Here is a 27813-nt window from a genome sequence, read left to right as displayed (position 1 = left end):
ATCAACACTGGTCCTTATTTCTCTTAAAATTCTGACCTTATCTGTCCAGGGTGATTGACAAGCCCTGTAAAAGGGTTAAAGGGGCAGTCCAGTCCAAAAAAAACTTTCATGTTACAAATACGGCATGTAATTTTAAACAACTTTCCAATTTATTTTTATCACCAATTTTGCTTTGTACTCTTGGAATTCTTAGTTGAAAACTAAACCTAGAAAGGCTCATATAATAATTTCTAAGCCCTTGAAGGCTGCCTCTTATCACGTTTTTTTATTTGCTTTTCACAACAGGGGAGAGCTAGTTCATGTAAACCATATACAGTATCTCACAAAAGTGAGTACACCCCTCACATTTTTGTAAATATTTTATTTGATCTTTTCATGTGACAACACTGAAGAAATGACACTCTTCTACAATGTAAAGTAGTGAGTGTACAGCCTGTACAACAGTGTAAATTTGCTGTCCCCTCAAAATAACTCAACACACAGCCATTGATGTCTAAACCATTGGCAACAAAAGTGACTACACCCCTAAGTGGAAATGTCCAAATTGGGCCCAAAGTGTCAATATTTTGTGTGGCCACCATTATCTTCCAGCACTGCCTTTACCATCTTGGGCATAGAGTTCACCAGAGCTTCACAGGTTGCCACTGGAGTCCTCTTCCACTCCTCCATGACGACATCACGGAGCTGGTGAATGTTAGAGACCTTGTGCTCCCCCACCTTCCGTTTGAGGTTGCCCCTCAGATGCGCAATAGGATTTAGGTCTGGAGACATGCTTGGCCAGTCCATCATCTTTACCCTCAGCTTCTTTAGCAAGGCAGGGGTCGTCTTGGAGATCTGTTTGGGGTCGTTCTCATGTTGGAATACTGCCCTGTGGCCCAGTCTCCAAAGGGAGGGGATCATGCTCTGCTTCAGTATGTCACAGTACATGTTGGCATTCATGGTTCCCTCAATGAACAGTAGCTCCCCAGTGTTGGCAGCAATCATGCAGGCCCAGACCATGACACTTCCACCACAATGCTTGACTGTAGGCAAGACACATTTGTCTTTGTACTCCTCACCTGGCTGCCTCCACACGCTTGGCACCATCTGAACCAAATAAGTTTATCTTGCTCTCATCAGACCACAGGGCATGGTTCCAGTAATCCATGTCCTTAGTCTGTTTGTCTTCAGCAAACTGTTTGCAGGCTTTCTTGTGCATCATCTTTAGAAGAGACTTCCGTCTGGGATGACAGCCATGCAGACCAATTTGATGCAGGAAGCAGTGTATGGTGTGAACACTGACAGGCTGAACCCCCACCCCTTAAACCTCTGCAGCATTGCTGGCAGCACTTATACGTCTATTTCCCAAAGACAACCTCTGGATATGACGCTGAGCATGTGCACTCAACTTCTTTGGTCGACCATGGCGAGACCTGTTCTGAGTGAAACCTGTCTTGTGAAACCACTGAATGGTCTTGCCCCCCATGCTGCAGCTCAGTTTCAGAGTCCTTTCAATATTCTTATAGCCTAGGCCATCTTTATGTAGAGCAGCAATTCTTTTTTTCAGATCTTTAGAGAGTTCTTTGCCATGAGGGGCCATGTTGAACTTCCAGTAACCAGTATGAGAGAGTGTGAGAGTAATAACGCCAAATTTAACACATCTGAGACCTTGTAACACCAATGATTCACATGACACCTTGGGAGGGAAAATGGCTAATTGTGCCCAATTTGGACATTTCCACTTAGGGGTGTACTCACTGCCAACGGTTTAGAAATCAATGGCTGTGTGTTGAGTTATTTTGAGGGGACAGCAAATTTACACTGTTATACAGGTTGCACACTCACTACTTTACATTGTAGCAAAGTGTCATTTCTTCAGTGTTGTCACATGAAAAGATATAATAAAATATTTACAAAGATGCCAAGAGTGTACTCACTTTTGTAAGATACTGTAGATAACATTGTAATCACGCCCATGAATTGTGGCAGACACTGCACTATTTGGCTAGAATGAAAGTCAATAGATAATAAATAAAATTTCATGTGATCAGGGGGCTGTCAGAAGATGCTTAGATCACAGAGGTAAAAAGTATATTAATATAACAGAGTTGGTTATGCAAAAATGGGGAATAGATAATAAAGGGATTATCTATCTTTTAAAACAGCAAAAATTCTGCTGTTTACTGTTAGTGATGTCGCAAACCTAAAATTTCGCGAACGGCGAATGCGAACTTCCGCAAAAATTTGCGAACCGGGCGAACCGCCATAGACTTCAATGGGCAGGCGAATTTTAAAACCCACAGGGACTCTTTCTGGCCACAAAAGTGATGGAAAAGTTGTTTCAAGGGGACTAACACCTGGACTGTGGTATGCCGGAGGGGGATCCATGGCAAACTCCCATGGAAAATTACATAGTTGATGCAGAGTCTGGTTTTAATCCATAAAGGGCATAAATCACCTAACATTCCTAAATTGTTTGGAATAACGTGCTTTAAAACATCAGGTATGATGTTGTATCGTTCAGGTAGTGTAAGGGTTTTTTTTTTTTTAAATGTACACTAATGTTTTAGCAGATATGACTTGCACTGGTGTGACACTGTGCCCTGGCAGGACCTGGAACGCACACGTGTGAGGGAAACTGACTGCTATTATTTCACAGTAAAAAAAGGTTGTTTTTTTTTTTTTAAATATATGTACACTACTGTTTTAGTAGATATGACTTGCACTGGTGTGACACTGTGCCCTGGCAGGACCTGGAGCGCACACGTGTGAGGGAAACTGACTGCTATTATTTCACAATAAAAAAGTTTTTTTTTTTAAATGTATGTACACTACTGTTTTAGCAGATATGACTTGCACTGGTGTGACACTGTGCCCTGGCAGGACCTGGAACGCACACGTGTGAGGGAAACTGACTGCTATTATTTCACAGTAAAAAAAGTTTTTTTGTTTTTTTTTAAATGTATGTACACTACTGTTTTAGCAGATATGACTTGCACTGGTGTGACACTGTGCCCTGGCAGGACCTGGAACGCACACGTGTGAAGGAAACTGACTGCTATTATTTCACACTAAAAAAAGGTTTTTGTTTTTTTTAAATGTACACTACTGTTTTAGCAGATATGACTTGCACTGGTATCACACTGTGCCCTGGCAGGACCTCAAATGCACACGTGTGAAGGAAAATGACTGCTATTTCAAATTAAAAAAAAGTTTTTTTTTTTTTTTTTTTTAAATGTACACCACTGTTACACCAGATATGAGTGGTGGCACTGGGCAAGTGGGCACAGTATACGCTGTGAGCCTGAGCTGGCAGGCAGGCTGCAATTAGATTACACAGGGAAAAAAAAAAAGCAGACTGATGTTCTAGCCCTAAAAAGGGCTTTTTGTGGTGCTGTCCTTACAGCAGAGATCAGATGAGTCCTTCGGGACTGTAGTGGACACTGAATACACTAGCCTAGCTATCAATTTCCCTATTAAATCAGCAGCAGCTACACTGTCCCTCCTCTCACAAAGAATGCAGGCTCCGAATGAATCTAAAATGGATGCTGTCCAGGAGGTGGGAGGGTCTGGGAGGGAGTGTCTGCTGCTAATTGGCTGGAATGTGTCTTGTGACTGTGAGCTACAGGGTCAAAGTTTACTCAATGATGACAAATAGGGGGCGGATCAAACATCGCATATGTTCGCCGTCCGCTGCGAACGCTAACATGCTATGTTCGCTGCAAACTATTCGCGGCAGAACTGTTCGCGACATCACTATTGACTGTCCGTTTAAAATACCTATATTCAAGACACATTTAGATAAGGATGCTTGAACCAAATCAAACCATGTGATAATTTTCTTTGATGACCTTGCAAAGATTATTCAAAACCCATGCAAATAAAATCAAAATTCTTGCAAATGAGCTGTTCAGCCTGTGAATAAATTGTAAGTATCATTTATAGCTTGCATTAATATGGAAATTAACTTATTTGTATTTCATCTTTTTTTCCTAATAAAGAAAGTAACAGGAGTTCAGATAACATATTGCAGTATGATTTTAGAGAATAGCCTTTAATGGATAGATACATTCAGAAACATGAGCTATGCATGAATGAATCCAAGGGAGACTAACAAAATCTTGAAAAAAAAAAAAACAGTCAATCTCAATTTTCTTTCATCTCATGTGTGATTTAGTTTCCCATTATGAGATATTCTTGTAATGAAAAGATTGTCTGTAGCCTCTGTGGGGATGTTTTGTATTTCTTTTAACATTTCCAAACAAGATAACAGCATTAAGAGACTAAACAAAAGGAGCATTTTATTATCAACAAAGGTTTTTTTGGCTTCAGATGCCAGGTACCTCACACCTGGTTTTACACTGATAATTCTGTATCCCATATATATATGTGTGTGTGTGTGTTTTATTTTTATACCAAACAGAAACAATAGATGTTATGCTAGTTCACATGGTAAAATGCCTAAGCAGAAATAAATACAACAAATAATAATTCTCACAATTGAAAAGAGTTAATCAAATGATGCCATATAATTGCATATCTCAGTAATTTGTAAGACGTGACTTCCAGGATACTTAGCTCAACTAAAATCTCCTTGATATTTAAAATAGAGCATGTCATTTTAAACAACTTTTCAATTTAATTTTATTATTAGTGATTGGTGGCTGCACATATATGACTCTTGTAATTGGTTCACTTGATGTGTTCAGCTAGATTCATTATTAACCCCTAATCTGCTATAACCTAAAGACCAAACCACCCCCTAACCTATTAACCCCATACACTGCCACAACACCCCGACACAATTAACTCCCTAACCGCTACACTGCTACAACCCCAATGCAATAAACCCCCTAACCTATTAACCCCTAATCTGCCACAACACCCAACACAAACTACTGCTACACTACCTAACCACTTAGCTCTTCCACCTCTAAGCTATCACTTCCTAAATTACAAAAAATAACAAAACCTAACATTACAGAAAAAAAAACACTACAAAAAATTAAAAAAAAAACAGTTATGCCTAAACTAAAATGAAGGCTCCTCTTAAAAAAAAAAAAAAAAAGACCCCAAAATAAAAAACCCTAAACTAACACTAAAAGTTACTGTAACAATAGGCCTTTGAAGCTCTTTCTTTGTTTGGGCAGCAAAAAAAATCTTTAATTTCTTTAGGGCACTGCCCTACCAAATGCACTTCTAAGGGCAGTGCCCAACCCAAAAAAGGGCAATCTTTACCTTGTATCTAAGCCTCTTCTGTATATGTGTCAGTAATAGATTGATGTTTAAATAGAAAGAGCTCAGAATCTACAAACTGCTATTTATTAACTTAAAATCTGCTGTTCAAATTGTTATTTACATAAAAGTGATAATTGTGAGACATTTTGAAAAATGTTGTGATAATCTAGATTTAGCTAGCAATTTTAAATGTTGCAAATAATGTGTGAATGTATATAATTTGTGATTTAAACATTACAACAAATGTGTAAGAATTGGTTTAAAATAAATAATCAGTATAATAATGTATAGCAGAAAAAAAAAACTTATTGTAAAGTTAAACAAAAAATACATGTTTATAAATAATATATTAACTATATGAGATTCTATTTTATATATATATATATATATATATTTAAATTTAAGGTTAAAATACTTAAATATTAGAAGATGTCTGATCAATTAACAATTACTGTCTGCTAATGCAGATTCATATCCAAAATATGTGAAACATATGTGACATATCTGTTTAGACTAGGGCAATGTCTTAAATAAATGGATATTGAACAGTACTCCTTTAGTAAAAACAGACTTGTTAAATCAAATTCAACTTAAAAAGAAACAGATTGTGTAAAACAAAAATACACATCCAACAACGTACTTGTTTTCTTGCAAAATTAACACTTAGAAATGATCAGTGTAGTGTCACTGCCTACAGCTAGATAAGAAAACAGACAGGTTGGCAACTTTAGTTTCATTCTGCCCATTTCTGAGCATGGGCAAATCTGACTCTGTTTATCTAGCATTGACTTAATAGTAAACTAGCTCATGTTACTCTATAAGGTTAATAAAATCAAGCTATAAATGCCTTCCTGTGGAGGCCCCAGCCTCTTTGTAGGGCTGTGACAGGAAGTAATGAAGTTTAAAAAAAAAAAAAGAAATGGTAAAATCCATTTAAAATGATGAATAATACATATTGGAATGATTTCCATTAAGTACAGGTAGCCCTCAGTTTACGCTGGGGTTAGGTTCCAGAAGGAATGGTTGTAAATCGAAACCATTGTAAATTGAAACCCAGTTTATAATGTAAGTCAATTTGAAGTGAGGGAGTTAGGTTCCAGGCCCCTCTCAAAATTGGCATAAGTAGCACCTAATGCATTATTTTTAAAGCTTTGAAATGAAGACTTTAAATGCTAAACAGCATTATTAACCTAATAAATAATCACACAACACAGAATATATAATTAAACTAAGTTAAATGAACAAAAACATTTGCTAAACAGCATTATAAACCTAATAAAATAATCACACAACATAGACTTTACTTGCATTTTTCTGCAAATAGTTCTTTCTATGCATTGCAATCTGGACTGATTTATAGACAGGAAGAACTTGTTCCTTTGCAAGCTGCTCGATAGCTCAGGTCTGGTTAAACTGATTAATTTCAGCTTGCTTGGCTTGCATATCTTTGCTGCAAAACAAGCGGACAGCTCCACCTACTGGCTATGACTGAAAAAAAGTTGTTATTCTGAAACTGTGCAAATTGAACCGTTGTAAACCGAGGGCCACCTTTATGCCACTGCTCAGTGCTTTTTTATTACAATAGACTGTTTCATAACCATTTAATGATACAAACATTATATTACACCAGGTCAGAATGTAGACAAATATTAATTGAAGAGGTTAAATAACTAAACAAAATATAATACTGATATATATTGTGGCTCTTATATGCGTAACTCTCTAAAACTATGCAATAAGAGATTCAGTTTTTAAAGAGAAAACACAAATGTGTAAATAGTTTTTTTGCCCCATGAATCACAAGCAAAATGCTTGATTGTTCCAACCCAGTGAGCATGTCACCTGAATGGATTCTCAAAGATTTAGATTTATTGTTTTAAATAACTGCAGATATTATTCCATGTTAAGATAACTTGCTATATTACCTCTATTATCAATAATGGTGTTGATAACTATATCCATATGTCTTATTATCCAGCCTTTGTCTTACGGGTTAAAATTAAAATTAAAGGGACATGAAGCCCACAATTTTTCTTTCAAGTTTCAGATAGAGCATACAATTTTAAACAACTTCCAAATTACTTTAATTATCAAATTGAATTTATTATTTTGGTCTCATTTGTTGAAGGAGCAGCAATGCACTACTGGGAGCTAGCTGAACACACTGGGTGAGCCAATGACAAGAGGCATACACGTGCAGCTAGCTACTAATAGTGCATTGCTGCTCTTGACCCTACCTAGGTATGCTTTTCAACATAGGATACCAAGAGAACAACACAAATTAGAGAATATAAGTGAATTGGAAAATAGTTTAAAATGAAATGCTCTATCCAAATCAAATAATTAAATTGTTTGACTTTGACTTTACCGTCCCTTTAATTGTAGATCCCAACATTGTACAATTATCAAGATGTTTCTGCTTTCATTAGATGTGAAATAGGTTTATTAATCTGTGTATACATAACAAATGAACTCTGAATAAGATGTTTGCTATGTGCTAATTTAGTGCAGTTTTATACTGAAGTTATCAAAAGTGTATTACTTATACACAGGTGCCAAGCATGTTTGTCCTTAATCATTGGACTAAATCATATTCCCAATGCTAACTCTACCATTGTTCACAGTATGCACCTTTTGTTTATAGAACCTTTTGTCAAAACAGTTTATATTTTTTGGTTCTCTAATAAGTATTCACATTTTAGTGTATACAGCAATACAAAAACAGATTCAGGATCAAATTAAAATAATGTATTTAAATAGATACTGTAGATTAAATATTTATATATATATATATATATATATGTGTGTGTGTGTGTATATATATATATATATATATATATATATATATATATTTGTGTGTTTGGTTTAAGGAGGGATAGTTGTATTATTAAGTCTAGTTAATTTGTTAAAACACTTCCTGATAACCTTATCTTAAAGGGACACTGAACCCAAATATTTTCTTTCGTGATTCAGATAGAGCATGCAGTTTTAAGCAATTTTCTAATTTACTCCTATTATCAATTTTTCTTTGTTCTCTTGCTATCTTTATTTGAAAAAAGGCATCTAAGCTAAGGAGCCAGCCAATTTTTGGTTCAGACCTCTGGGCAGCACTTGCTTATTGGTGGGTGAATGTATCCACCAATCGGCTAGAACAACCCAGGTTGTTCACCAAAAATGGGCCTGCATCTTAACTTACATTCTTGCTTTTCAAATAAAGATACCAAGAGAATGAAGAAAATGTGATACTAGGAGTAAATTAGAAAGTTGCTCAAAATTGCATTCTCTATCTGAATCACAAAATAAAAAAATTGGGTTCAGTATCCCTTTAAGCAATGATATTTACTGATAACCTTATCTTAAAGGGACACTGAACCCAAATATTTTCTTTCGTGATTCAGATAGAGCATGCAGTTTTAAGCAATTTTCTAATTTACTCCTATTATCAATTTTTCTTTGTTCTCTTGCTATCTTTATTTGAAAAAAGGCATCTAAGCTAAGGAGCCAGCCAATTTTTGGTTCAGACCTCTGGGCAGCACTTGCTTATTGGTGGGTGAATGTATCCACCAATCGGCTAGAACAACCCAGGTTGTTCACCAAAAATGGGCCTGCATCTTAACTTACATTCTTGCTTTTCAAATAAAGATACCAAGAGAATGAAGAAAATGTGATACTAGGAGTAAATTAGAAAGTTGCTTAAAATTACATTCTCTATCTGAATCACAAAATAAAAAAATTGGGTTCAGTATCCCTTTAAGCAATGATATTTACAGATAGTGCACCTGTTACAAGTAATTTAAAAGCATTACTTTATCTTCTGGTAACATTTCCTGCATTATTGCATTAAAGACAAGGTAAAACAATTATTTATATTGAAAACAAGTTTTCTTTTCCAGGCTATTTTTCACATACATTTGAGTTTGCTTATTTTTTCATCTCAACTGCCTTTTGTGACATATATTTTAACTACTGATAATGTGTCTGTAAATAGTCTACAGATGATTAAGATATATAAATGTTATTGAACAACAAATAGAAAGAGTATGTTATAAAATAAATTCCAAATGACAGAAATGTAATAAAAAATAAGGCTACATCATTTATTGCATAATTCTGTTAATGCATAAAGATTATACTTGATTAAATGTATCAATATGCTTTTACGGCTGTGGGCCAAGAAATGTAAAGGACTGGCTGATTTGTAGATTAAATGGATTTGCATGAATTAAGTTGATATATTTTTTGAATCAAACTGATTCTCTGCCCCCATTTATCAAAGCTTCACTGAAAACTCACTATAATTAAGCTTCAAATTTATGTGCAAAATAGACTACTGAAAGTTATCATGTATTCAATTTATAACAAATTGTCCAAATAGATTTGCTGCGTTGCGGCAATCAAAATTCGCTGAAACTCGATTATTCTGTAATATCATCGCATTTGTGAAAAATCATTCATTTCTAGAGGTAGATTTGACTAATTTAAGATTTATTATACTTTCAATTTGTACATTCGCATGTCGAAGGTCGCGTTGGACCAGATTCTCAATCTGAGAGCTTTGTGCTTGCGAACACCATAGGAAACAATGGAATGGACCCATAACTAGAGGGAGGCAGGGAATAACCTCAATACTATGTTTATACAATTTATTTAGGGCTAGATTACAAGTGTGGCATTGTTGAGCGCTCTTGCTCGAGTGTTAAAAAACGCTAGAAGTAATCTTGTTGCACATGCAGGTTAGCTCATGTATTACAAGTTGAAAGTAAAGTTTTGCATTTGAGCGAAACCTGATGCACGCTAATTTCAGGACTTCAGATATTTCGACCCTGATAATTTTTTCTTCTCATAAACTTCAATGGCGAGCGTAGAACAAAAAAACCTAACTTATAGCTCATGCTCTAATCTGACGAGAGTTATTAATATTTAACATTCCAATGTTCTTCACATACAGTAAAATGCTATTTTTATTTTTAATACATATATATATATATATATACCTGTGTATCTATTCCTACAGATATATACAAAGGTATAGATATATATTTTACATTAGCATTATCACACACACACACACACACACACACATATATATATATATATATATATATATATATATATACAGGTAGCCCTCAGTTTACACCGGGGTTAGGTTCCAGAAGGAATGGTTGTAAATCGAAACCGTTGTAAATAAAAACCAAGTTTATAATGTAAGTCAATGGGAAGTGAGGGAAATAGGTTCCAGGCCCCTCTCAAAATTGTCATAAGTAACACCTGGACTGATTTATAGACAGGAAGATCTTGTTCCTTTGAAATCTGCTCAATAGCTCAGGTCTGGTTAAACTGATTAATTTCAGCTTGCTTGGCTTTGCTGCAACACAAGCGGACAGCTCTACTTACTGGCTATTTCTTTCATGTAATTGGCAAGAGTCCATGAGCTAGTGACGTATGGGATATACATTCCTACCAGGAGGGGCAAAGTTTCCCAAACCTCAAAATGCCTATAAATACACCCCTCACCACACCCACAATTCAGTTTTTACAAACTTTGCCTCCCATGGAGGTGGTGAAGTAAGTTTGTGCTAGATTTCTATGTTGATATGCGCTTCACAGCAGGCTGAAGCCCGGTTTTCCTCTCAAGAGTGCAGTGAATGTCAGAGGGATGTGAAGAGAGTATTGCCTATTTGAATACCATGGTCTTCCTCTAGGGGATCTATTTCATAGGTTCTCTGTTATCGGTCGTAGAGATTTCTTCTCCTACCTCCCTTTTCAGATCGACGATATACTCTTATATACCATTACCTCTACTGATTCTCGTTTCAGTACTGGTTTGGCTATCTACTATATGTAGATGAGTGTCTTAGGGTAAGTAAGTCTTATTTCTATTCATGACACTCTAAGCTATGGTTGGGCACTTTATATGTAAAGTTCTAAATATATGTGTTAAACTTATATTTGCCATGATTCAGGATAATCAGTATTCCTTCTTTCAGACTGTCAGTTTAATTTTTTTGGGAAAATGCATATGAATTCATTTTTTTCTTACCTTAAAAAATTTTCAATTGACTTTTTTTCTAAATTGCGGGCTGTTAGGCTCACGGGTGCAGAAAATGCTTCAATGTATTGCATCATTCTTGGCGCAAGACTTTTTGGGAGCCAAAATTTCGTCATTTCCTGCGTCATAGTTGACGCCGGAAGTTTTCACATGGTTGCGTCATTTTTGACGTAGTGTGTTGCGGATGTTTTTGGCGCTAAAAAATATGGGTGTCATTCTTGGCGCCAAAAAATATGGGCATTATACTTGGCGCCAAAAATCTGGGCGTCATACTTGGCGCCAGTTTTTTTCACATTATTTCAGTCTCGCTTTTTAGTTGCTTCTGGTTTCTAGAGGCTTGTTCTGTTTGCATTTTTTCCCATTCCTGAAACTGTCATTTAAGGAATTTGATAATTTTGCTTTGTATGTTGTTTTTCTATTACATATTGCAAGATATTCCAAAACTTTTCCTGTATCAGAAAATACTGTTGGATTCCTGATGACTGATATCAGTCCTACCAAAGCTAAGTTCTTTTATTTTAATGTTATGAATTTTATTTTTAGCTATGGTTTGTAATAAGTTATCATTATAAACTTTTACATGCAGAGTCCATTAGTATTTATGCATTATATATTGCTATTCTTTTTACATCTAATGTACAAGATATACCTAGGAATCTATGAGAATGTTTTTCTGATTCTATCCTAAAGGCTTTGTCTGACATCCCGCCTTTTAATAAAATTTATAGGTCTTTTTTAAACTTCTCATTTAGTTGATGAATTTTTAAATGACCGACAACATACTGAATTATCCTTCTCTGATGGTGTTTTTTCTCATTTAGAATATACTTCATCAGATATTTGACACTAACAAATCTACTTTTTTATTTTTAAATAGAGTACATTCGTTGTTGAAAAGGTGTTGATTATATTGGATATTAAGGAGTCTAGTTCTTTTGATTTAAGACTAACTAACATTTAAATTCTGCTCATTAACCTTCTGTGGTTTCTTCAGAGGTTTTTTTCCCAGTTTATGATACTAGGGAATGGAATAGGCCTGGAACTTCTTTTATTCCTTCTTTAAGGTTTTTAAATTGTATCCTTTGCTGGCAGTTAGTTTAATGTTTTGAGGAAGATCCCCAAGTTAATGGGGCTATCTCTACTCTTGCTAAACATACTACTATTCCTATAGAAAATAGTATTTATTTTCCTTCAGATGGGAAACTTGTATCTTATTTAAGGAAAATTATTTTATTTCAGGTCCTTTTCTTAGGCCTGCAAATTATTTGGCTGATGTTGCAAATACTTCAACTTTCTGGTTGGATACTTTAGTGCAACAAGTATCGGATTATGATTTGATTTAACATTGTTAAGTTGATTAACATGCTAATAATTTCATTTGTGTCGTAATTTTTTTGATATTTTCACAATTGAGGTTTAATCTATGTCTTTAGCTATTTTTAGCTAGAAGAACTTTGTGGCTTATTCTTGGAATGCTAATTTGATTTCAATTCATATTTCTTTTTTTCCAAGGTAATCAATTATTTGGTTCACAATTGGATTACATTTTTTCACAACTGTTACTCTGGGGAAGGGAGTTTTTTGTTGCTTCAAGATTGAGTACTAAGAGTAAATCTTAAGCTTATGTTAGTTTGTTCTTAATAAAGAGCGGAATCCTAATTCTTCCCCAAGTAACATGTTTATATTTGGGAGCTTTCTTCAACATGGATTGAATTTCAGCTATTTAAAAGATCAAAGTCAGCCCCCCAAATTTGCATATAGGTGCGTTTTTTTATTCCATCTTAGTTGGTAAGGGGCAGGTTTTGACTTTTTTATAAATTTGTTTGGTTCAATTCGGTCCAAACTTCTTTGTTTGGGGTACTGAATAGGATTCAGAGTAAAACCGCCTGTGAGAAGTTTTTTTCTCTCTAGCATATTCCAGCTATTCCAGTAAAGGCTCACATTTTTCTGAAGTATGTTTCAGACCTGTATGTGTTGGGTACTTGTGAGGCGTGGCTGGTTACCCGTTGGGGTCTCAAGGCGCTGCTCAGACCTGGAGTTATCTGGGGTATTCATACCAGTTCCTTTTCAGGAACAGGGTTTGGGGTTTTGTGCAAAACTATTCATTGTCCCAAAGATAGAAAATCTTTTTGATTTGTCATATAAGAGTTCCTTCTTTCAGAATGGTGTTTATATGGTCTATTCTGCCTTTTTGGTCAGTAAGGGCATTATTTGTTTACAATAGATACAATAGATGCATATCTTCTTCTGTTTTCATTCAGATTATTTTCATTTTCTGAGATTCTCTTTTTTTGACAAGCATTACCAATTTGTTGCTTTTCCTTCTGGTCTAGCGACAGCTCTGATAATCTTTTCACGGTTCTCAGTGTTTCCTTATTTGGTCGATCTCGTAGTACTGGCTCAGTCTTTTTGTTCTGCAGAATCTTATACGATTCAACTTTTGTTGTTTCTTCTAAGACATGGTTGGAGGATCTTTTTATCAAAAGATCCTTAGTTGCTCAGACAAGGGTCACCTTTTTTTAGGTTTCCAGATAGATTATGTCAATGTCTTTGTCTCTAACAGACAGGAGACAATTATATTGGGTTCAGTTTGTCGGAACCTTCAGTCTCTATTATTTCCTTCAGTAGCTATATGCATGGAAGTTTTAGGTCTCATGGCTGCAGCATTGGATGCAATTCCCTTTGCTCCTTTTCATATGAAACCTTTCCAGTTTTTTATGCTGAATTAATGGTGCAGGGATTCTAGGATATCATTTTTAATATCTTTGAATTCCAATGTTCAACTATCTTTGACTTGGTGGTTAGATCACCATCATATAGTTCTACGGGTCTCTTCGATTCATCCAACCTGGACCTTGATCACTACAGATGCGAGTCTTTTAGGTTGGGAGGGTGTCTGGGGATCTCTGTCAGCGCAAGGGGTTTGGAAATCTCAGGAGGCGAGATTACCATTCAATGTTTTGGAACTCCGTGCATTCTCAGAGTTCGTCAGTTTTGGCTTCTTTTTGAAGAGAGAGACGTTATTGTTTTTCAGACTGACAATGTCACAACTGTGGCGTATGTCAATCATCAGGGTGGGACTCTCAGTCCTTAGGCTGTGAAAGAAGTCTCTTGGATACTTGCTTGAGCTAATTCCAGCTCCTGTTTAATTTCTGCGGTCCATATACCAGGTTTAGACATTTGGGAAGCGGATTATCTCTGTCAATCAAGCTTTACATCTGGGAGAATGGTTTCTTTACCCAGATGTGTTTTTTTCAAACTGTTCTGATGTGAGGGTTTCCAGTAATAGTTCTGATGGCATCTCATCTAAACAAGGAAACTTCCCAGGTACCTATTCAGGTCCGGGGATCCTCAGGCGGAAACAGTGTATGCATTGACACTTCCTTGGAGTTATCAATCTGCCTATATTTTTGCTCCTTCTGGTTCTTCTTTTTAAGAGTGATTTTTCAAAATCATCATGGAGCAATCGTTTGTGCTGCTGGTGGCTCCAGCATGGCTGCTCAGGTTTTGGTATATGGTTCTTGTTCGGATGTCCAGTTGCCAACCTTGGTCACTTCCATTTAGGCCAGACCTTATATCTTAAGATTTGTTTTTTCCATCAGGAAATCAAATTATTAAATTTGATGGTATGGAAATTAAAACGCTTAGTGCTTAGTCATAGAGGTTTCTCTGACTTAGTGATTAATACTATGTTGCAGGTTCGTAAATCTGTCTAGAAAGATTTATTATCGAGTTTGGAAGACTTACATCTTATGATGCTCTTCTCATAATTTCTCTTGGCATTCATTTAGAATTCCTAGGATTTTATAGTTTCTTCATAAGGTTTTGTCTGCAAGTTCCTTGTAAGGACAAATCTCTGCTCTTTCTGTGCTGTTTCACAGAAAAAATTGCTAATCCTTCTGATATTCATTGTTTTGTTCAGGTTTTGGTTCGTATCAAGCCTGTCATTAAGCGAATTTCTCCTCCTTGGAGTCTTAATTTGGTTCTGAGGGCTTAACAGGCTCTTCCGTTTGAGCATATGCATTCTTTGGACATTGAATTACTTTCATGGAAAGTATTGTTCCTTTTGGCCATCTCTTCTGCTAGAAGAGTTTTTGAATGATCTTCTTTTTCTTGTGAGCCTCATTTTCTGATTTTTCATCAGGATAAGGCAGTTTTTGCTGTCTTTATTTAAATTTTTACCTCAGGTTGTGAATTCTAACAACATTAATAGAGGAATTATTGTTCCTTCCTTGGGTCCTAAATCCTAAGAATTCTTTGGAAAGATCCTTACATTCTTTGGATGTGGTCAGAGTTTTGAAATATTATGTTGAAGCTACTAAGATTTCAGAAAGACTTCTAGTCTATTTGTTAACTTTTCTGGTTTTAGGAAAGGTCAGAAGGCTTCTGCCATTTCTTTGGCGTCTTGGTTAAAGGTTTTGATTCATCATGCTTATCTGGAGTCGGGTAAATCCCCGCCTCAAAGGATTACGGCTCATTCTACTAGGTGAGTTTCTACTTCCTGGGCTTTTAAGAATGAAGCTTCTGTTGATCAGATTTGCAAAGCAGCAATTTGGTCTTCTTTGCATACTTTTACTAAATTCTACCATTTAGATGTTCAGTACTTCAGGCAGCTGTTTCAGTCTGATTCTTCTGCTTATAATTTCAGTATTTTTCATTATAAAGATTAAAACTTTTGATTTGGGTTGTGGATTGTATTTTCAGCGGAATTGGCTGTCTTTATTTTATCCCTTCCTCTCTAGTGACTCTTGCGTGGAGTTCCACATCTTGGGTATTTGCTATCCCATACGTCACTAGCTCATGGACTCTTGCCAATTACATGAAAGAAAACATAATTTATGTAAGAAATTACCTGATAAATTAATTTATTTCATATTGGCAAGAGTCCATGAGACCCACCCCTTTTTTTTGGTGGTTATGATTTTTCTGTATAAAGCACAATTATTCCAATTCCTTGTTGATGCTTTCGCTCCTTTCTTATCACCCCACTTCTTGGCTATTCGTTAAACTGAATTGTGGGTGTGGTGAGGGGTGTATTTATAGGCATTTTGAGGTTTGGGAAACTTTGCCCCTCCTGGTAGGAATGTATATTCCATACGTCACTAGCTCATGGACTCTTGCCAATATGAAAGGAATGAATTTATCAGGTAAGTTCTTACATAAATTATGTTTTTAATAAATGCACTGCTTCTCAATGCTTTTCAATAGCAGTCACATGACTGGAAAAAAGGCTGTTATTCTGAAACTGTGTAAATTGAACCGTTGTAAAACGAGGGCCACCTGTATTTATATACTCTTTCAGAATGTTTTTCTTAGCAAAACACCACTTGTTTTTATATATTTTTAGGTTAAATTCAGTTGTTGCCATACTTTCAAGTTGTTTTATTGCATATCCCATAGATTGTTTGACCATTCCATGGAAGGATTCAAGAATTGGGAATTTATGACTACTCACTGCTGGGGAGAGAAAGCTTCAGGGGACTGGATACTGGAGATTCATGATACTCCTTCACAGCTTAGAAACTTCAAGACACCCGGTAATAATTGTTCCAACTGCTATAACGTCATCTTACCAAATATTTTAAATGACCTTCAAACAATTAAATCCATTTATCTTAACATATTGTATTTAGTTAATTAAATGTATGTTCTTTCAGTTTAGTCAAGATACTAGATTCTGAATGGGTGTCATGTGGTTATCTGTATGTTTCTATCCCATACATGCAAACTTTTTTGTTTAGATGCAAAAAAAAGTGCTTCTGGAATTCCAAAAAAAGAAATAGATTTGTGCCTTTTGGAGACAACAGGGAGGGCAACATAAGATTTTAAAATGTTAACATAATTCCTTTTTGGATGAAACAAAAATGTTTTAGTACTATCTCCTTTAATTAAAGCCCTTGTTCAGTTTAAGCAAGATGGTTAAATTTGTGATGGTTGACTTCATCTTTCTTAATTTAGAAAAGGCTTTAACCATCATAAATGTATGTGTCTTTAAGAGTAACCAAAATATAACGTACTTGTAATTAATTCTCTTAATATATCTTGGCAACTTAAGCGTTTGTTTCTGAAGACTAAGTGCTTTGTTCATAAATAAAATATTTATTAATATTAATAGGCACCTTTTGGCTTACTAGCTAAATATATGATTTCTAGCATTGTTTAAATTAATACTGTGAAAAGAACACTATGTTCCAATAGGGAATACTTGTTAAAAAAGGCAGAGAAATCTAACACAAAATGTACCTTTATGCCGTATTTGTTGACATTTGTCAATATTATAATAAAACACTTTAATTGAAACACATTAAAGGGACATTAAACACTAATAAAATGCTATATAGAATGATTAGACTGGGAATAACATATACTATAGATGTATTTTTTAAAGTTTAATTGCTGTGGCCAATTAGGGGCAGTAATAAATAGGTCACTAAATTGTGCAGCCAATTTCTTTGTGGAATATAGCAGTGTTCTGCACTTCCATTTCTAACAGGAATCAATAGAGCTTTTTTTGTGCTCGTATTACAAGCCCAACTTAGGGCTAGATTACAAGTGGAGTGCTATATATCGATTTCATCACTTTGTAATGCCAGCGCACTATAATGTGTGCTGGTATTACAAGCTTGCGTTTGCATTGTTAGGAAGCATTCATGAGAGCGTGCTTCCATAGGTTCCAATGGGAGCTTTGTTTTGATACCGACAAAGACAGCATCTGAACTTTAGCGCCAGTGAAGGGGGTAAGTTGCACAGAGATGGCAGCAATCATATATATATGTATATGCTGATATACTATATATTTATTGTGTTAATATGTATATATAAACATATTAACACATAAATATATATACATATATATTTACTGGGAACACACTTCCTATTGACTGCAATGTAAAGGCACTTTGCAGTCCCTTTTTTTTTTCTAACACCCCACGCCCACCAACTTTAACCCCAAAACACTGCCCAGTGCAGTAAGTTTATTAAAAAATAAAGATTCTGCCATCTTTATTTTTTAATAAACTACACTAGATGGTATTTTGGGGGCATTTGGGGCAGATTTATAAAATTAACCAGAGCGCTAATTGCTACTACAAGCTTGTGGTAGAAATAACCAGCCACTTGTAATGGCTGATTCATTTTTGCGCTCCACTTGTAATCTAGCCCTTTTTTTATTGTTTAAGCAATAGTAAAGGGTGCGCCAATTCCCTCCCATTATAGACTTCTTCTGGGGTGCAAAGTAAAATTCATGTTGGATGTCACTTGAGCGCTTGATGAGTAAGTTGTGGAGTTTGTTGTGTAGTTCTGTGCTATTCTATTACTAATAATGTTTTACTTCAGGTTTTAAAAAGCACTGCAGTATTTTGGAATGTTCTTGAGCTCAATATTTAACTCACCATTTGTAATATGAGCGTGTTAATATTGCTTCCTGCGCTATTCATTAAGAGTATAGAGCTTGCGAAATGTTTCAGGGGTTGTATAATACACTAATGCATTAGTGTATATTGGTATTTCACTATTTATTGTCTATATCTATTTTTTTAACTCCAATAATTGGGTTAAATGTATAGTTAAAGTTAGCTCTGGAATAGCAGGACAATAGTAAGCCAATCAGAGGTGGCATATGTTTGTAGTCACCAATGACCAGTTGTGTTCAGCTTAGGATCAGTGTATTATTGATATGGAGCTGACTTTAACTATATGTGTAACCCTTTTCTGGATAAAATACATAGATATCTGCAAGCAACAATGCAAAAGGAAAATGCTTTAGCACATGACTGCATTTTCTTGTGGAAGCTTTACGTCCCTTTAAAGACACCTATGCTTGTTTTTATGACAGATGGCTTTAATTGTCATTAGTGACTGCAATAAACAAGTTTGAAAATGTTTTGACTAATGTATCTACCAATGATTAATATAAACATATTTATATGTATATAAAGAATGTGTCTTATGCACTTTGTTCTTTTTATAAGGAAAGTTAAAAGAATGGTCGTTAGTTCTGTACGGCACATCTATTCAGCCTTACTCCCCTAGGAATGACTTACCTAAAGTAGAGCGCGTTAGATCCAGCCCTGTGGAGGAACCATCAGAAGATTATAGCATGGATGACTACACAGGTAAGAAGATAATGTCTTGTAATTAAACTAACTTATGGAATTATTTATATCCCGGTTCTACTAAAAAATAAAAAAAATAAACATTAAAAAAATGTGATTGCTTTTATCTTGAATCTAAAGGTCCATGCAATGTTGAATGCAGCAACGGTGGATGTGATGGACCTGGACCCTACCAGTGCAATGACTGTCTTCATTTTTCTTATAAAGCAAAAAATAACACACGGTAAGAAGTTAAAGGATCCTTCTAGTTAAGAGTAAAGACTGTTTGACCAGCATATTCGCTGCTCGATAAATTGGGGCCCATTTATCAAGCTCCGAATGGAGCTTGTGGGCCCGTGTTTCTGGCGGGTCTAAAGACCGCTGCTCCATAACCCTGTCCGCCTGCTCTGATGAGGCAGACAGGAATCGCCGGAAATCTTCTCGATCGGGTACGATCGGCTTGATTGACACCTCCCTGCTGGCAGCCGATTGGCCGCGAGTCATCAGGGGGCGGTGTTGCACCAGCAGCTCTTGTGAGCTGCTGGTGCAATATTAAATGCGGAGAGCGTATTGCTCTCCACATTCAACTAGGTCTTGCAGACCTGATCCGCACTGTTGGATCAGGTCCGCAAGACCTTTAATAAATAGGCCTCATTGTGTGCATGTAATCCTTGTTAAAAGGAACATAAAAGTATATGATATAAATCAAAACACGTTTTTTTTTTTTTTTGCACATACAAAAATATTGTTAAAGCTAATTATTATTGTAAGGTAGATCACACATGGACAAATAAAGGTTACATTTATTTTTCTGCTAATGAAAATTCATTTTTCCTATATAAAAAAAAAATATACATTTTTAACACTCTATTTTACATATTTAAATGAAAAAATGTCCCTTTAAGGAGTAATACATGCAAAGTATATTATAAAGTTATAGCTGACTTGTACAGCCCAAGTCTCACATTGGCTTTTTAAAAAAACTCAATTGACATGCTAGTAAGCGTATATATGCAGTCTGTTATTCACAGGTCAGTCACTAGCAAACGACTTGAGACTGACTTGTAAAAAGTCATGGATTTCAAGTCACATGTGCTATAGTTAGAACTTAAAGGGGCATGAAACCTACATTGTTTCTTTCATGATTCAGATGGAGCATACAATTTTAAACAAATTTCCAGTTTACTTCTATTATTAAATTTACGTCATTCTCTTGGTATACTTTGTTGAAGGAGCAGCAATGCACTTCTGGTTGCTGACTGAACACATGGGTGAGCCAATGACAATCGGTATATACATGAAAACACCAATCAGCAGCTGGAACCTAGGTTCTTTGCTGCTCCTGAGCTTTCCTAGATAAACCTTTCAGCAAAGGATAACAAGAGAAGGAAGCAAATTAAATAAAAGAAGTAAACTGGAACGTTTTTTAAAATTGTCTTCTCTATCTGAATCATGAAAGAAAATGTCTGTGTTGCATGTCCATTTAAAGGAACATTAAACAATAAAAGCACTCCCTCAAGTCATGGGTGCCGCAATCTTGAAATCTAGCTTTCACTGAATTCCAGTGTTAACCTGTTTGTGCATGTGCAGTAACTCGCCTTCAGATACCTGCGGTGAAACCTAGGTTACAAAATAGTGCGCCCATAAGAGAGTGGTGCATGACCTTAAATGTAGCAAGTGTTGGATGTGAACATCATTAACAAATTCAGGTGTCAGTAATATTAAGTTTAACATTTAATCATATTAAATCATAAAAAAAAATACATTTTAAATCTGATATTTCAAATTCAAAGATGTTTAATTTCATATATATTTTTTAATTTTATTATTATAATTATCAGTAATTTGTAGACCGCCAACAGATTCTGCAGCGTTAATTTAATGTACAATCTTATATATTTCTATTTTAATGTTAATTTAATTTTATACTTTTAACAAACTATCATTATATTTGATTGTAATGGATATATTTGGCTTTTGGCTCCTTGTTGGCTTCTAAGATAGTTTGTTAGTTTCAAGGGATTTTATAAAATATCTTCTAAAACCAAACCACAAACAGTCATTTTTATAAAAGCCAAACTTTAATTCAAATAAAATATGCTAAAATTGTTCTGTTAGACCTATGTTTGATATTTAAAGCTTTTGATACTGTAAGATGTACTATTTTTACTTTGAACTAATTTATAAGGGGGTGATTTCTATATAGCTAATGAAATCCCTTTAATAAACATTCAACCAACATGTTGCAGATCTACCCTGAAACTATTTTTTAAAGGTTTCTTGGGTGTAATATAGTGACAAGTGTCATACTGTGCATTATAGTTATTTGTTTTATAAAGTATATCTGAAACCATAGATGAAACAGATTTAAATTAAGCAAGTAAGCATTGGTTTTATGGACAAAAATACATTTGATCTACATAATTTAATATATATTAATTGATTTATGTTCCTTTTAATGAAATATTTTTTATATTTCATTAAAAAGAATGTAAATCTATTAATATATCTTGAATTGTGTAGATCAAATTATTTTTTTCCATGAAACTCCACCAATGCTTACTTGCATAATTAAAATAATGTGGATAATTAAGTATTTATTTTTTAATATTTTGTTCCATCAACCAAGCTACACAATTTGTCTCTATATAATTAAACTAATAGCACATAAACCCTAATACCTTCAGCATTTTCCGCTGCCTTTTGAATGCAGGTTCAGTTGCATTACACAGGTACTGGCCCTAGATTGGTTGTTTGCTCAAGTCACATGCACATGCCAGAAGTTACCTAGATATGCCTTTCGATAAAGATACTAAGTGCATTTGATAATTTAAAAAAAAAAAAAAGTGGAAATTGCATGATGTATCTGAATCATGAATTATCATGTCACTTTAATGTAAAAATGAAAAACATATGTCAATAGCTAGCAATTCAATAGAATAATGTGTGTACCAAAGTATAAACGGCAATATTTTGTTGTACGTTTTTCCATAGTTTATCATCCTTCACTTAAACAAAGCTTTATTTTCTTTTATAGGGTATGCGTTTCAGAATGTCCTTCTGGTCACTACAACGCAGACAAAAAAAAGTGCAAAAAATGTTCTTTTCACTGTGACACATGTAAAGGGAGCCGTAGTGACCAATGCACAAGCTGTAAGCTGGGCTTCTACCTTATTGAAGAAACTAATAGCTGTGCTTCTAGTTGTCCAACTGGCTTTTACCTGAATGAACGTAAGTTCTAATTTTTGTGAATTGTAATATTACTAGGCTATACATCTTAACAGAGTACTGTTTATATTAGTATTATTTATATCGGTCATATTTATTACTTGTCTCATGTAAACATGAATCCTTTTCTACATCTGTATACCAGCCTACTGTAAGGTTTGTGAATGGCCTATTTTAAAGGCACACTCAAGTCAAAATAAACTGTTATGATTCAGAAAGAGCACGTCGTTTTAAGACACTTTACAATTTACTTCCATTATCAAATTTTGCACAGACTTTTTATATTCACACTTTCTGGGGAACAGGATCCTACTGAGCATGTGCACAAACTCACAGGGTATATGTATACTAGTCTGTGATTGGCTGATGTCTGTCACATAATACAGGGGGCTAGAAAATGGGAGAAAAAAATAAATTTGTTGGAAAAAAAAAATATACTGCTTATTTGAAATTCATAGTAGGTGTTATTGTATTGTCTTTTTATTATGCACTTGTTAATTATGTGATTCTACTGCATTTAAGAAAAAAATGCAATGACTATTGCTAAGCACTTTACATGTTATGTACAAAACAGGTGTAAAATGTTACTTTACAAGGTAGATATTCTTTTATTATAGTTTATAATATAGATATTCTAGTCATATAATATGCTTTAAATATGCAATTGAATCTTCCACTACTAATTCTGATAGATATAGATTTAATCTTTATAAAGATCCAAGTTTAAAATAGTTGAATCACAAAGCCTTACAATTGATTAAGTATAGCAGAATTATTACCAAACACCAAAATCACTGTAGCAATGACGTTGCTTAGATCCTTGTATAACCCCTTTCATTTTTTTTGTTTGTCATTGCAATGCATTTATAAGTTACTAAACACCTTGACTGAAATAATTGCTGATGATTTGTTCTTCATTTGTAGATAAAACCCTTTGTCAAAGATGCAGTGAGAACTGTAAGACATGCACTTCAGATCAGACCTGCACAGAGTGCAAACTGGGCTTAAGGTAAATTGTTGATGAATTATCCTGGGTATGTGGTCTCTTAACTTGGGAACATAAATCAAATGGCTTTTAGTAAGGAATATAATTTGTACAGTAGCTGGAGGCTGATTGTGTGTTCTTCCTTTCTTGCTATAAAGTTCAGCTGGTAACCATTTTTTTCAAGGTGGAAATTTGATGTACTAACAAAACAATAGCCTAAAGTACTCCTGGAATCCAAAACGTTACTGAGAATCTGTAGCCCACCTTCAGATGAGTAATATAATATGGTCAAAGCTGCATGGACAGATATTTAAAAAAGACTTGGAATGACCTTCAGAATGTTTTCACAAATAGAACATTTAGCATTTGCAGTATTGCAGTAGATTTAAATTCCTAGCTATTCCTTTTCAGATATCTGTGTCAAGGATTTTGTTTATAGTTATAAAAATCTAAAGTCTTACCTGTATAGTACAGGGAAATGCCATTAGCAAGGAATTTTAACATTCTGCTAAATAAATCAATATTATAAAAACATATCAGAAAGCACAGTTTTAATCTCTCTGTATATACATTTCTTGGCTACTAAATATCACACATTCCTAAATATTGAACATACCTTTGCTCTTACCCTAAGGTGTGTACAGTTTGGAATCTTGCCACGGCTTATTTGTAATAACTACATCCAATATTTTGTGTGCCAGTTGCAGAAGTAAAACCGGGTGTATTTGCTGAATATTTTATCTTTAGAAAATGTATCTATTTATGTCAGGAAACTACTTCAGAAAAATCTTGAGAACTTCTATAACTGAAATACAGATATGGATTTTATATAGAAATATTAGATGGAACCTTTAATTCAAATCTATTAGAAGTGCAATGTGAAAACCATGGGCTCTGTTTATCATTTAATTATTTATCCGTTTAGCCATTCTGGTGCCTATTCAAATATTATTGTAAGACCACAGCTTTCTTCCTTTCGACCACCTCAGAGGTGGCAGGAGTTAAATCATCCCAAATTTAGAGCCTGATGATTAAGAACTTACCGTCATGGAGAGAAATCACCAAAATTCTTTGGACTCTTTTTTCTCCAACATAGGTGTGTCCGGTCCACGGCGTCATCCTTACTTGTGGGATATTCTCTTCCCCTAAATGAAAATAGTAGGGAAGAGGGTTTGTACACTCACAGATATGTGTCTATGCTGTATAGATTGTAATTCACATGTGGAGTAAGCATATCTCAAAACGATGCAAATCAATATCCAAATATATATGCAGATTAAGGTTGGTCCCGGGACTTGAGTCCAACTGCCCCCCACTCACCGGTCAGCTGATAGACTGGTTCTCTTCACCCACCCGGGGGTGAGCCGTCCGTGAATAAAGGAAACTCCAAAGGCCACCTGGGGAACTCCAAAAAATGCGTGTTAGCCGGAACCTATCTTCGGCATATACAAACGCATCCGCATCTGCGCTGGTGTCCCTGTGGAATGGCAGAGTAAGAAGACAGACGGCAATCCGTGCAAGTTGGCGACAATCCAAACTGCTCTCCTCGGCATTCAGCGTGTACGTGCGTGAGTATCGGGGGGCGTGGTGCAGTAGTCTTCACCCGGGATGACAACGAAAGCAGGGCTGTAGTAATGGGTATCCTAGTCTGGTGTTAAGTCGTAGTGTAAGCAAGGAGGAGCGGATTCCCATGTAGTAGGATAAAAAGTTCTTTATTTCAAAAAATAATTAAAAATTGCAAACGGGGCAACAGACAAGGAAAGGCTATGATTACGGCTAAGCGCCGAAACATGTAAGCCCATAGGTGTCACGCCTGTTTTGCACCTGTTTTCCTTGTCTGTTGCCCCGTTTGCAATTTTTAATTATTTTTTGAAATAAAGAACTTTTTATCCTACTACATGGGAATCCGCTCCTCCTTGCTTACACTATATTCTCTTCCCCAACAGGAAATGGCAAAGAGCCCAGCAAAGCTGGTCACATGATCCCTCCTAGGCTCCGCCTACCCCAGTCATTCTCTTTGCCGTTGTACAGGCAACATCTCCACGGAGATGGCTTAGAGTTTTTTAGTGTTTAACTGTAGTTTTTATTATTCAATCAAGAGTTTGTTATTTTGAAATAGTGCTGGTATGTACTATTTACTCAGAAACAGAAAAGAGATGAAGATTTCTGTTTGTATGAGGAAAATGATTTTAGCAACCGTCACTAAAATCCATGGCTGTTCCACACAGGACTGTTGAGAGCAATTAACTTCAGTTGGGGGAACAGTGAGCAGTCTCTTGCTGCTTGAGGTATGACACATTCTAACAAGACGATGTAATGCTGGAAGCTGTCATTTTCCCTATGGGATCCGGTAAGCCATGTTTATTACGATCGTAAATAAGGGCTTCAAAAAGGGCTTATTAAGACTGTAGACTTTTTCTGGGCTAAATCGATTGATTATTAACACATATTTAGCCTTGAGGAATCATTTTATCTGGGTATTTTGATATAATAATATCGGCAGGCACTGTTTTAGACACCTTATTCTTTAGGGGCTTTCCCAAAGCATAGGCAGAGCCTCATTTTCGCGCCGGTGTTGCGCACTTGTTTTTGAGAGGCATGGCATGCAGTCGCATGTGAGAGGAGCTCTGATACTTAGAAAAGACTTTCTGAAGGCGTCATTTGGTATCGTATTCCCCTTGGGGCTTGGTTGGGTCTCAGCAAAGCAGATACCAGGGACTGTAAAGGGGTTAAAGTTCAAAACGGCTCCGGTTCCGTTATTTTAAGGGTTAAAGCTTCCAAATTTGGTGTGCAATACTTTTAAGGCTTTAAGACACTGTGGTGAAAGTTTGGTGAATTTTGAACAATTCCTTCATGTTTTTTCGCAATTGCAGTAATAAAGTGTGTTCAGTTTAAAATTTAAAGTGACAGTAACGGTTTTATTTTAAAACGTTTTTTGTACTTTGTTATCAAGTTTATGCCTGTTTAACATGTCTGAACTACCAGATAGACTGTGTTCTGAATGTGGGGAAGCCAGAATTCCTATTCATTTAAATAAATGTGATTTATGTGACAATGACAATGATGCCCAAGATGATTCCTCAAGTGAGGGGAGTAAGCATGGTACTGCATCATTCCCTCCTTCGTCTACACGAGTCTTGCCCACTCAGGAGGCCCCTAGTACATCTAGCGCGCCAATACTCCTTACTATGCAACAATTAACGGCTGTAATGGATAATTCTGTCAAAAACATTTTAGCCAAAATGAACACTTATCAGCGTAAGCGCGACTGCTCTGTTTTAGATACTGAAGAGCATGACGACGCTGATAATAATATTTCTGAAGGGCCCCTAACCCAGTCTGATGGGGCCAGGGAGGTTTTGTCTGAGGGAGAAATTACTGATTCAGGGAACATTTCTCAACAAGCTGAACCTGATGTGATTGCATTTAAATTTAAGTTGGAACATCTCCGCATTCTGCTTAAGGAGGTATTATCCACTCTGGATGATTGTGACAAGTTGGTCATCCCAGAGAAACTATGTAAAATGGACAAGTTCCTAGAGGTGCCGGGGCTCCCAGAAGCTTTTCCTATACCCAAGCGGGTGGCGGACATTGTTAATAAAGAATGGGAAAGGCCCGGTATTCCTTTCGTCCCTCCCCCCATATTTAAAAAATTGTTTCCTATGGTCGACCCCAGAAAGGACTTATGGCAGACAGTCCCCAAGGTCGAGGGAGCGGTTTCCACTTTAAACAAACGCACCACTATACCCATAGAGGATAGTTGTGCTTTCAAAGATCCTATGGATAAAAAATTAGAAGGTTTGCTTAAAAAGATGTTTGTTCAGCAGGGTTACCTTCTACAACCAATTTCATGCATTGTCCCTGTCGCTACAGCCGCATGTTTCTGGTTCGATGAGCTGATAAAGGCGGTCGATAGTGATTCTCCTCCTTTTGAGGAGATTATGGACAGAATCAATGCTCTCAAATTGGCTAATTCTTTCACCCTAGACGCCACTTTGCAATTGGCTAGGTTAGCGGCTAAGAATTCTGGGTTTGCTATTGTGGCGCGCAGAGCGCTTTGGTTGAAATCTTGGTCGGCTGATGCGTCTTCCAAGAACAAGCTACTTAACATTCCTTTCAAGGGGAAAACGCTGTTTGGCCCTGACTTGAAAGAGATTATCTCTGATATCACTGGGGGTAAGGGCCACGCCCTTCCTCAGGATCGGCCTTTCAAGGCAAAAAATAAACCTAATTTTCGTCCC

General features: G+C 35.8%; 1 protein-coding gene across 3 annotated transcripts in view; it reads left to right on the top strand.

Moving 5' to 3' along the window:
• PCSK5 (proprotein convertase subtilisin/kexin type 5) overlaps positions 1 to 27813 on the top strand; it is an 868299-nt gene that overhangs the window by 465056 nt on the left and 375430 nt on the right. For all 3 annotated transcript variants that reach the window (XM_053702490.1, XM_053702492.1, XM_053702493.1), the window contains exons 13-17: positions 16667 to 16803; positions 19237 to 19380; positions 19501 to 19603; positions 22397 to 22590; positions 23512 to 23596. In XM_053702490.1, the coding sequence (XP_053558465.1) occupies positions 16667 to 16803; positions 19237 to 19380; positions 19501 to 19603; positions 22397 to 22590; positions 23512 to 23596 (663 nt within the window). The remainder of the gene's footprint in view (positions 1 to 16666; positions 16804 to 19236; positions 19381 to 19500; positions 19604 to 22396; positions 22591 to 23511; positions 23597 to 27813) is intronic.

The sequence above is a fragment of the Bombina bombina genome, chromosome 2 (genome assembly GCF_027579735.1).
Source record: "Bombina bombina isolate aBomBom1 chromosome 2, aBomBom1.pri, whole genome shotgun sequence".
Lineage (NCBI taxonomy): Eukaryota > Metazoa > Chordata > Amphibia > Anura > Bombinatoridae > Bombina > Bombina bombina.
The sequence above is the reverse complement of the archived record's forward strand: the minus strand, read 5'-3'. Positions and strand labels throughout refer to the sequence as shown.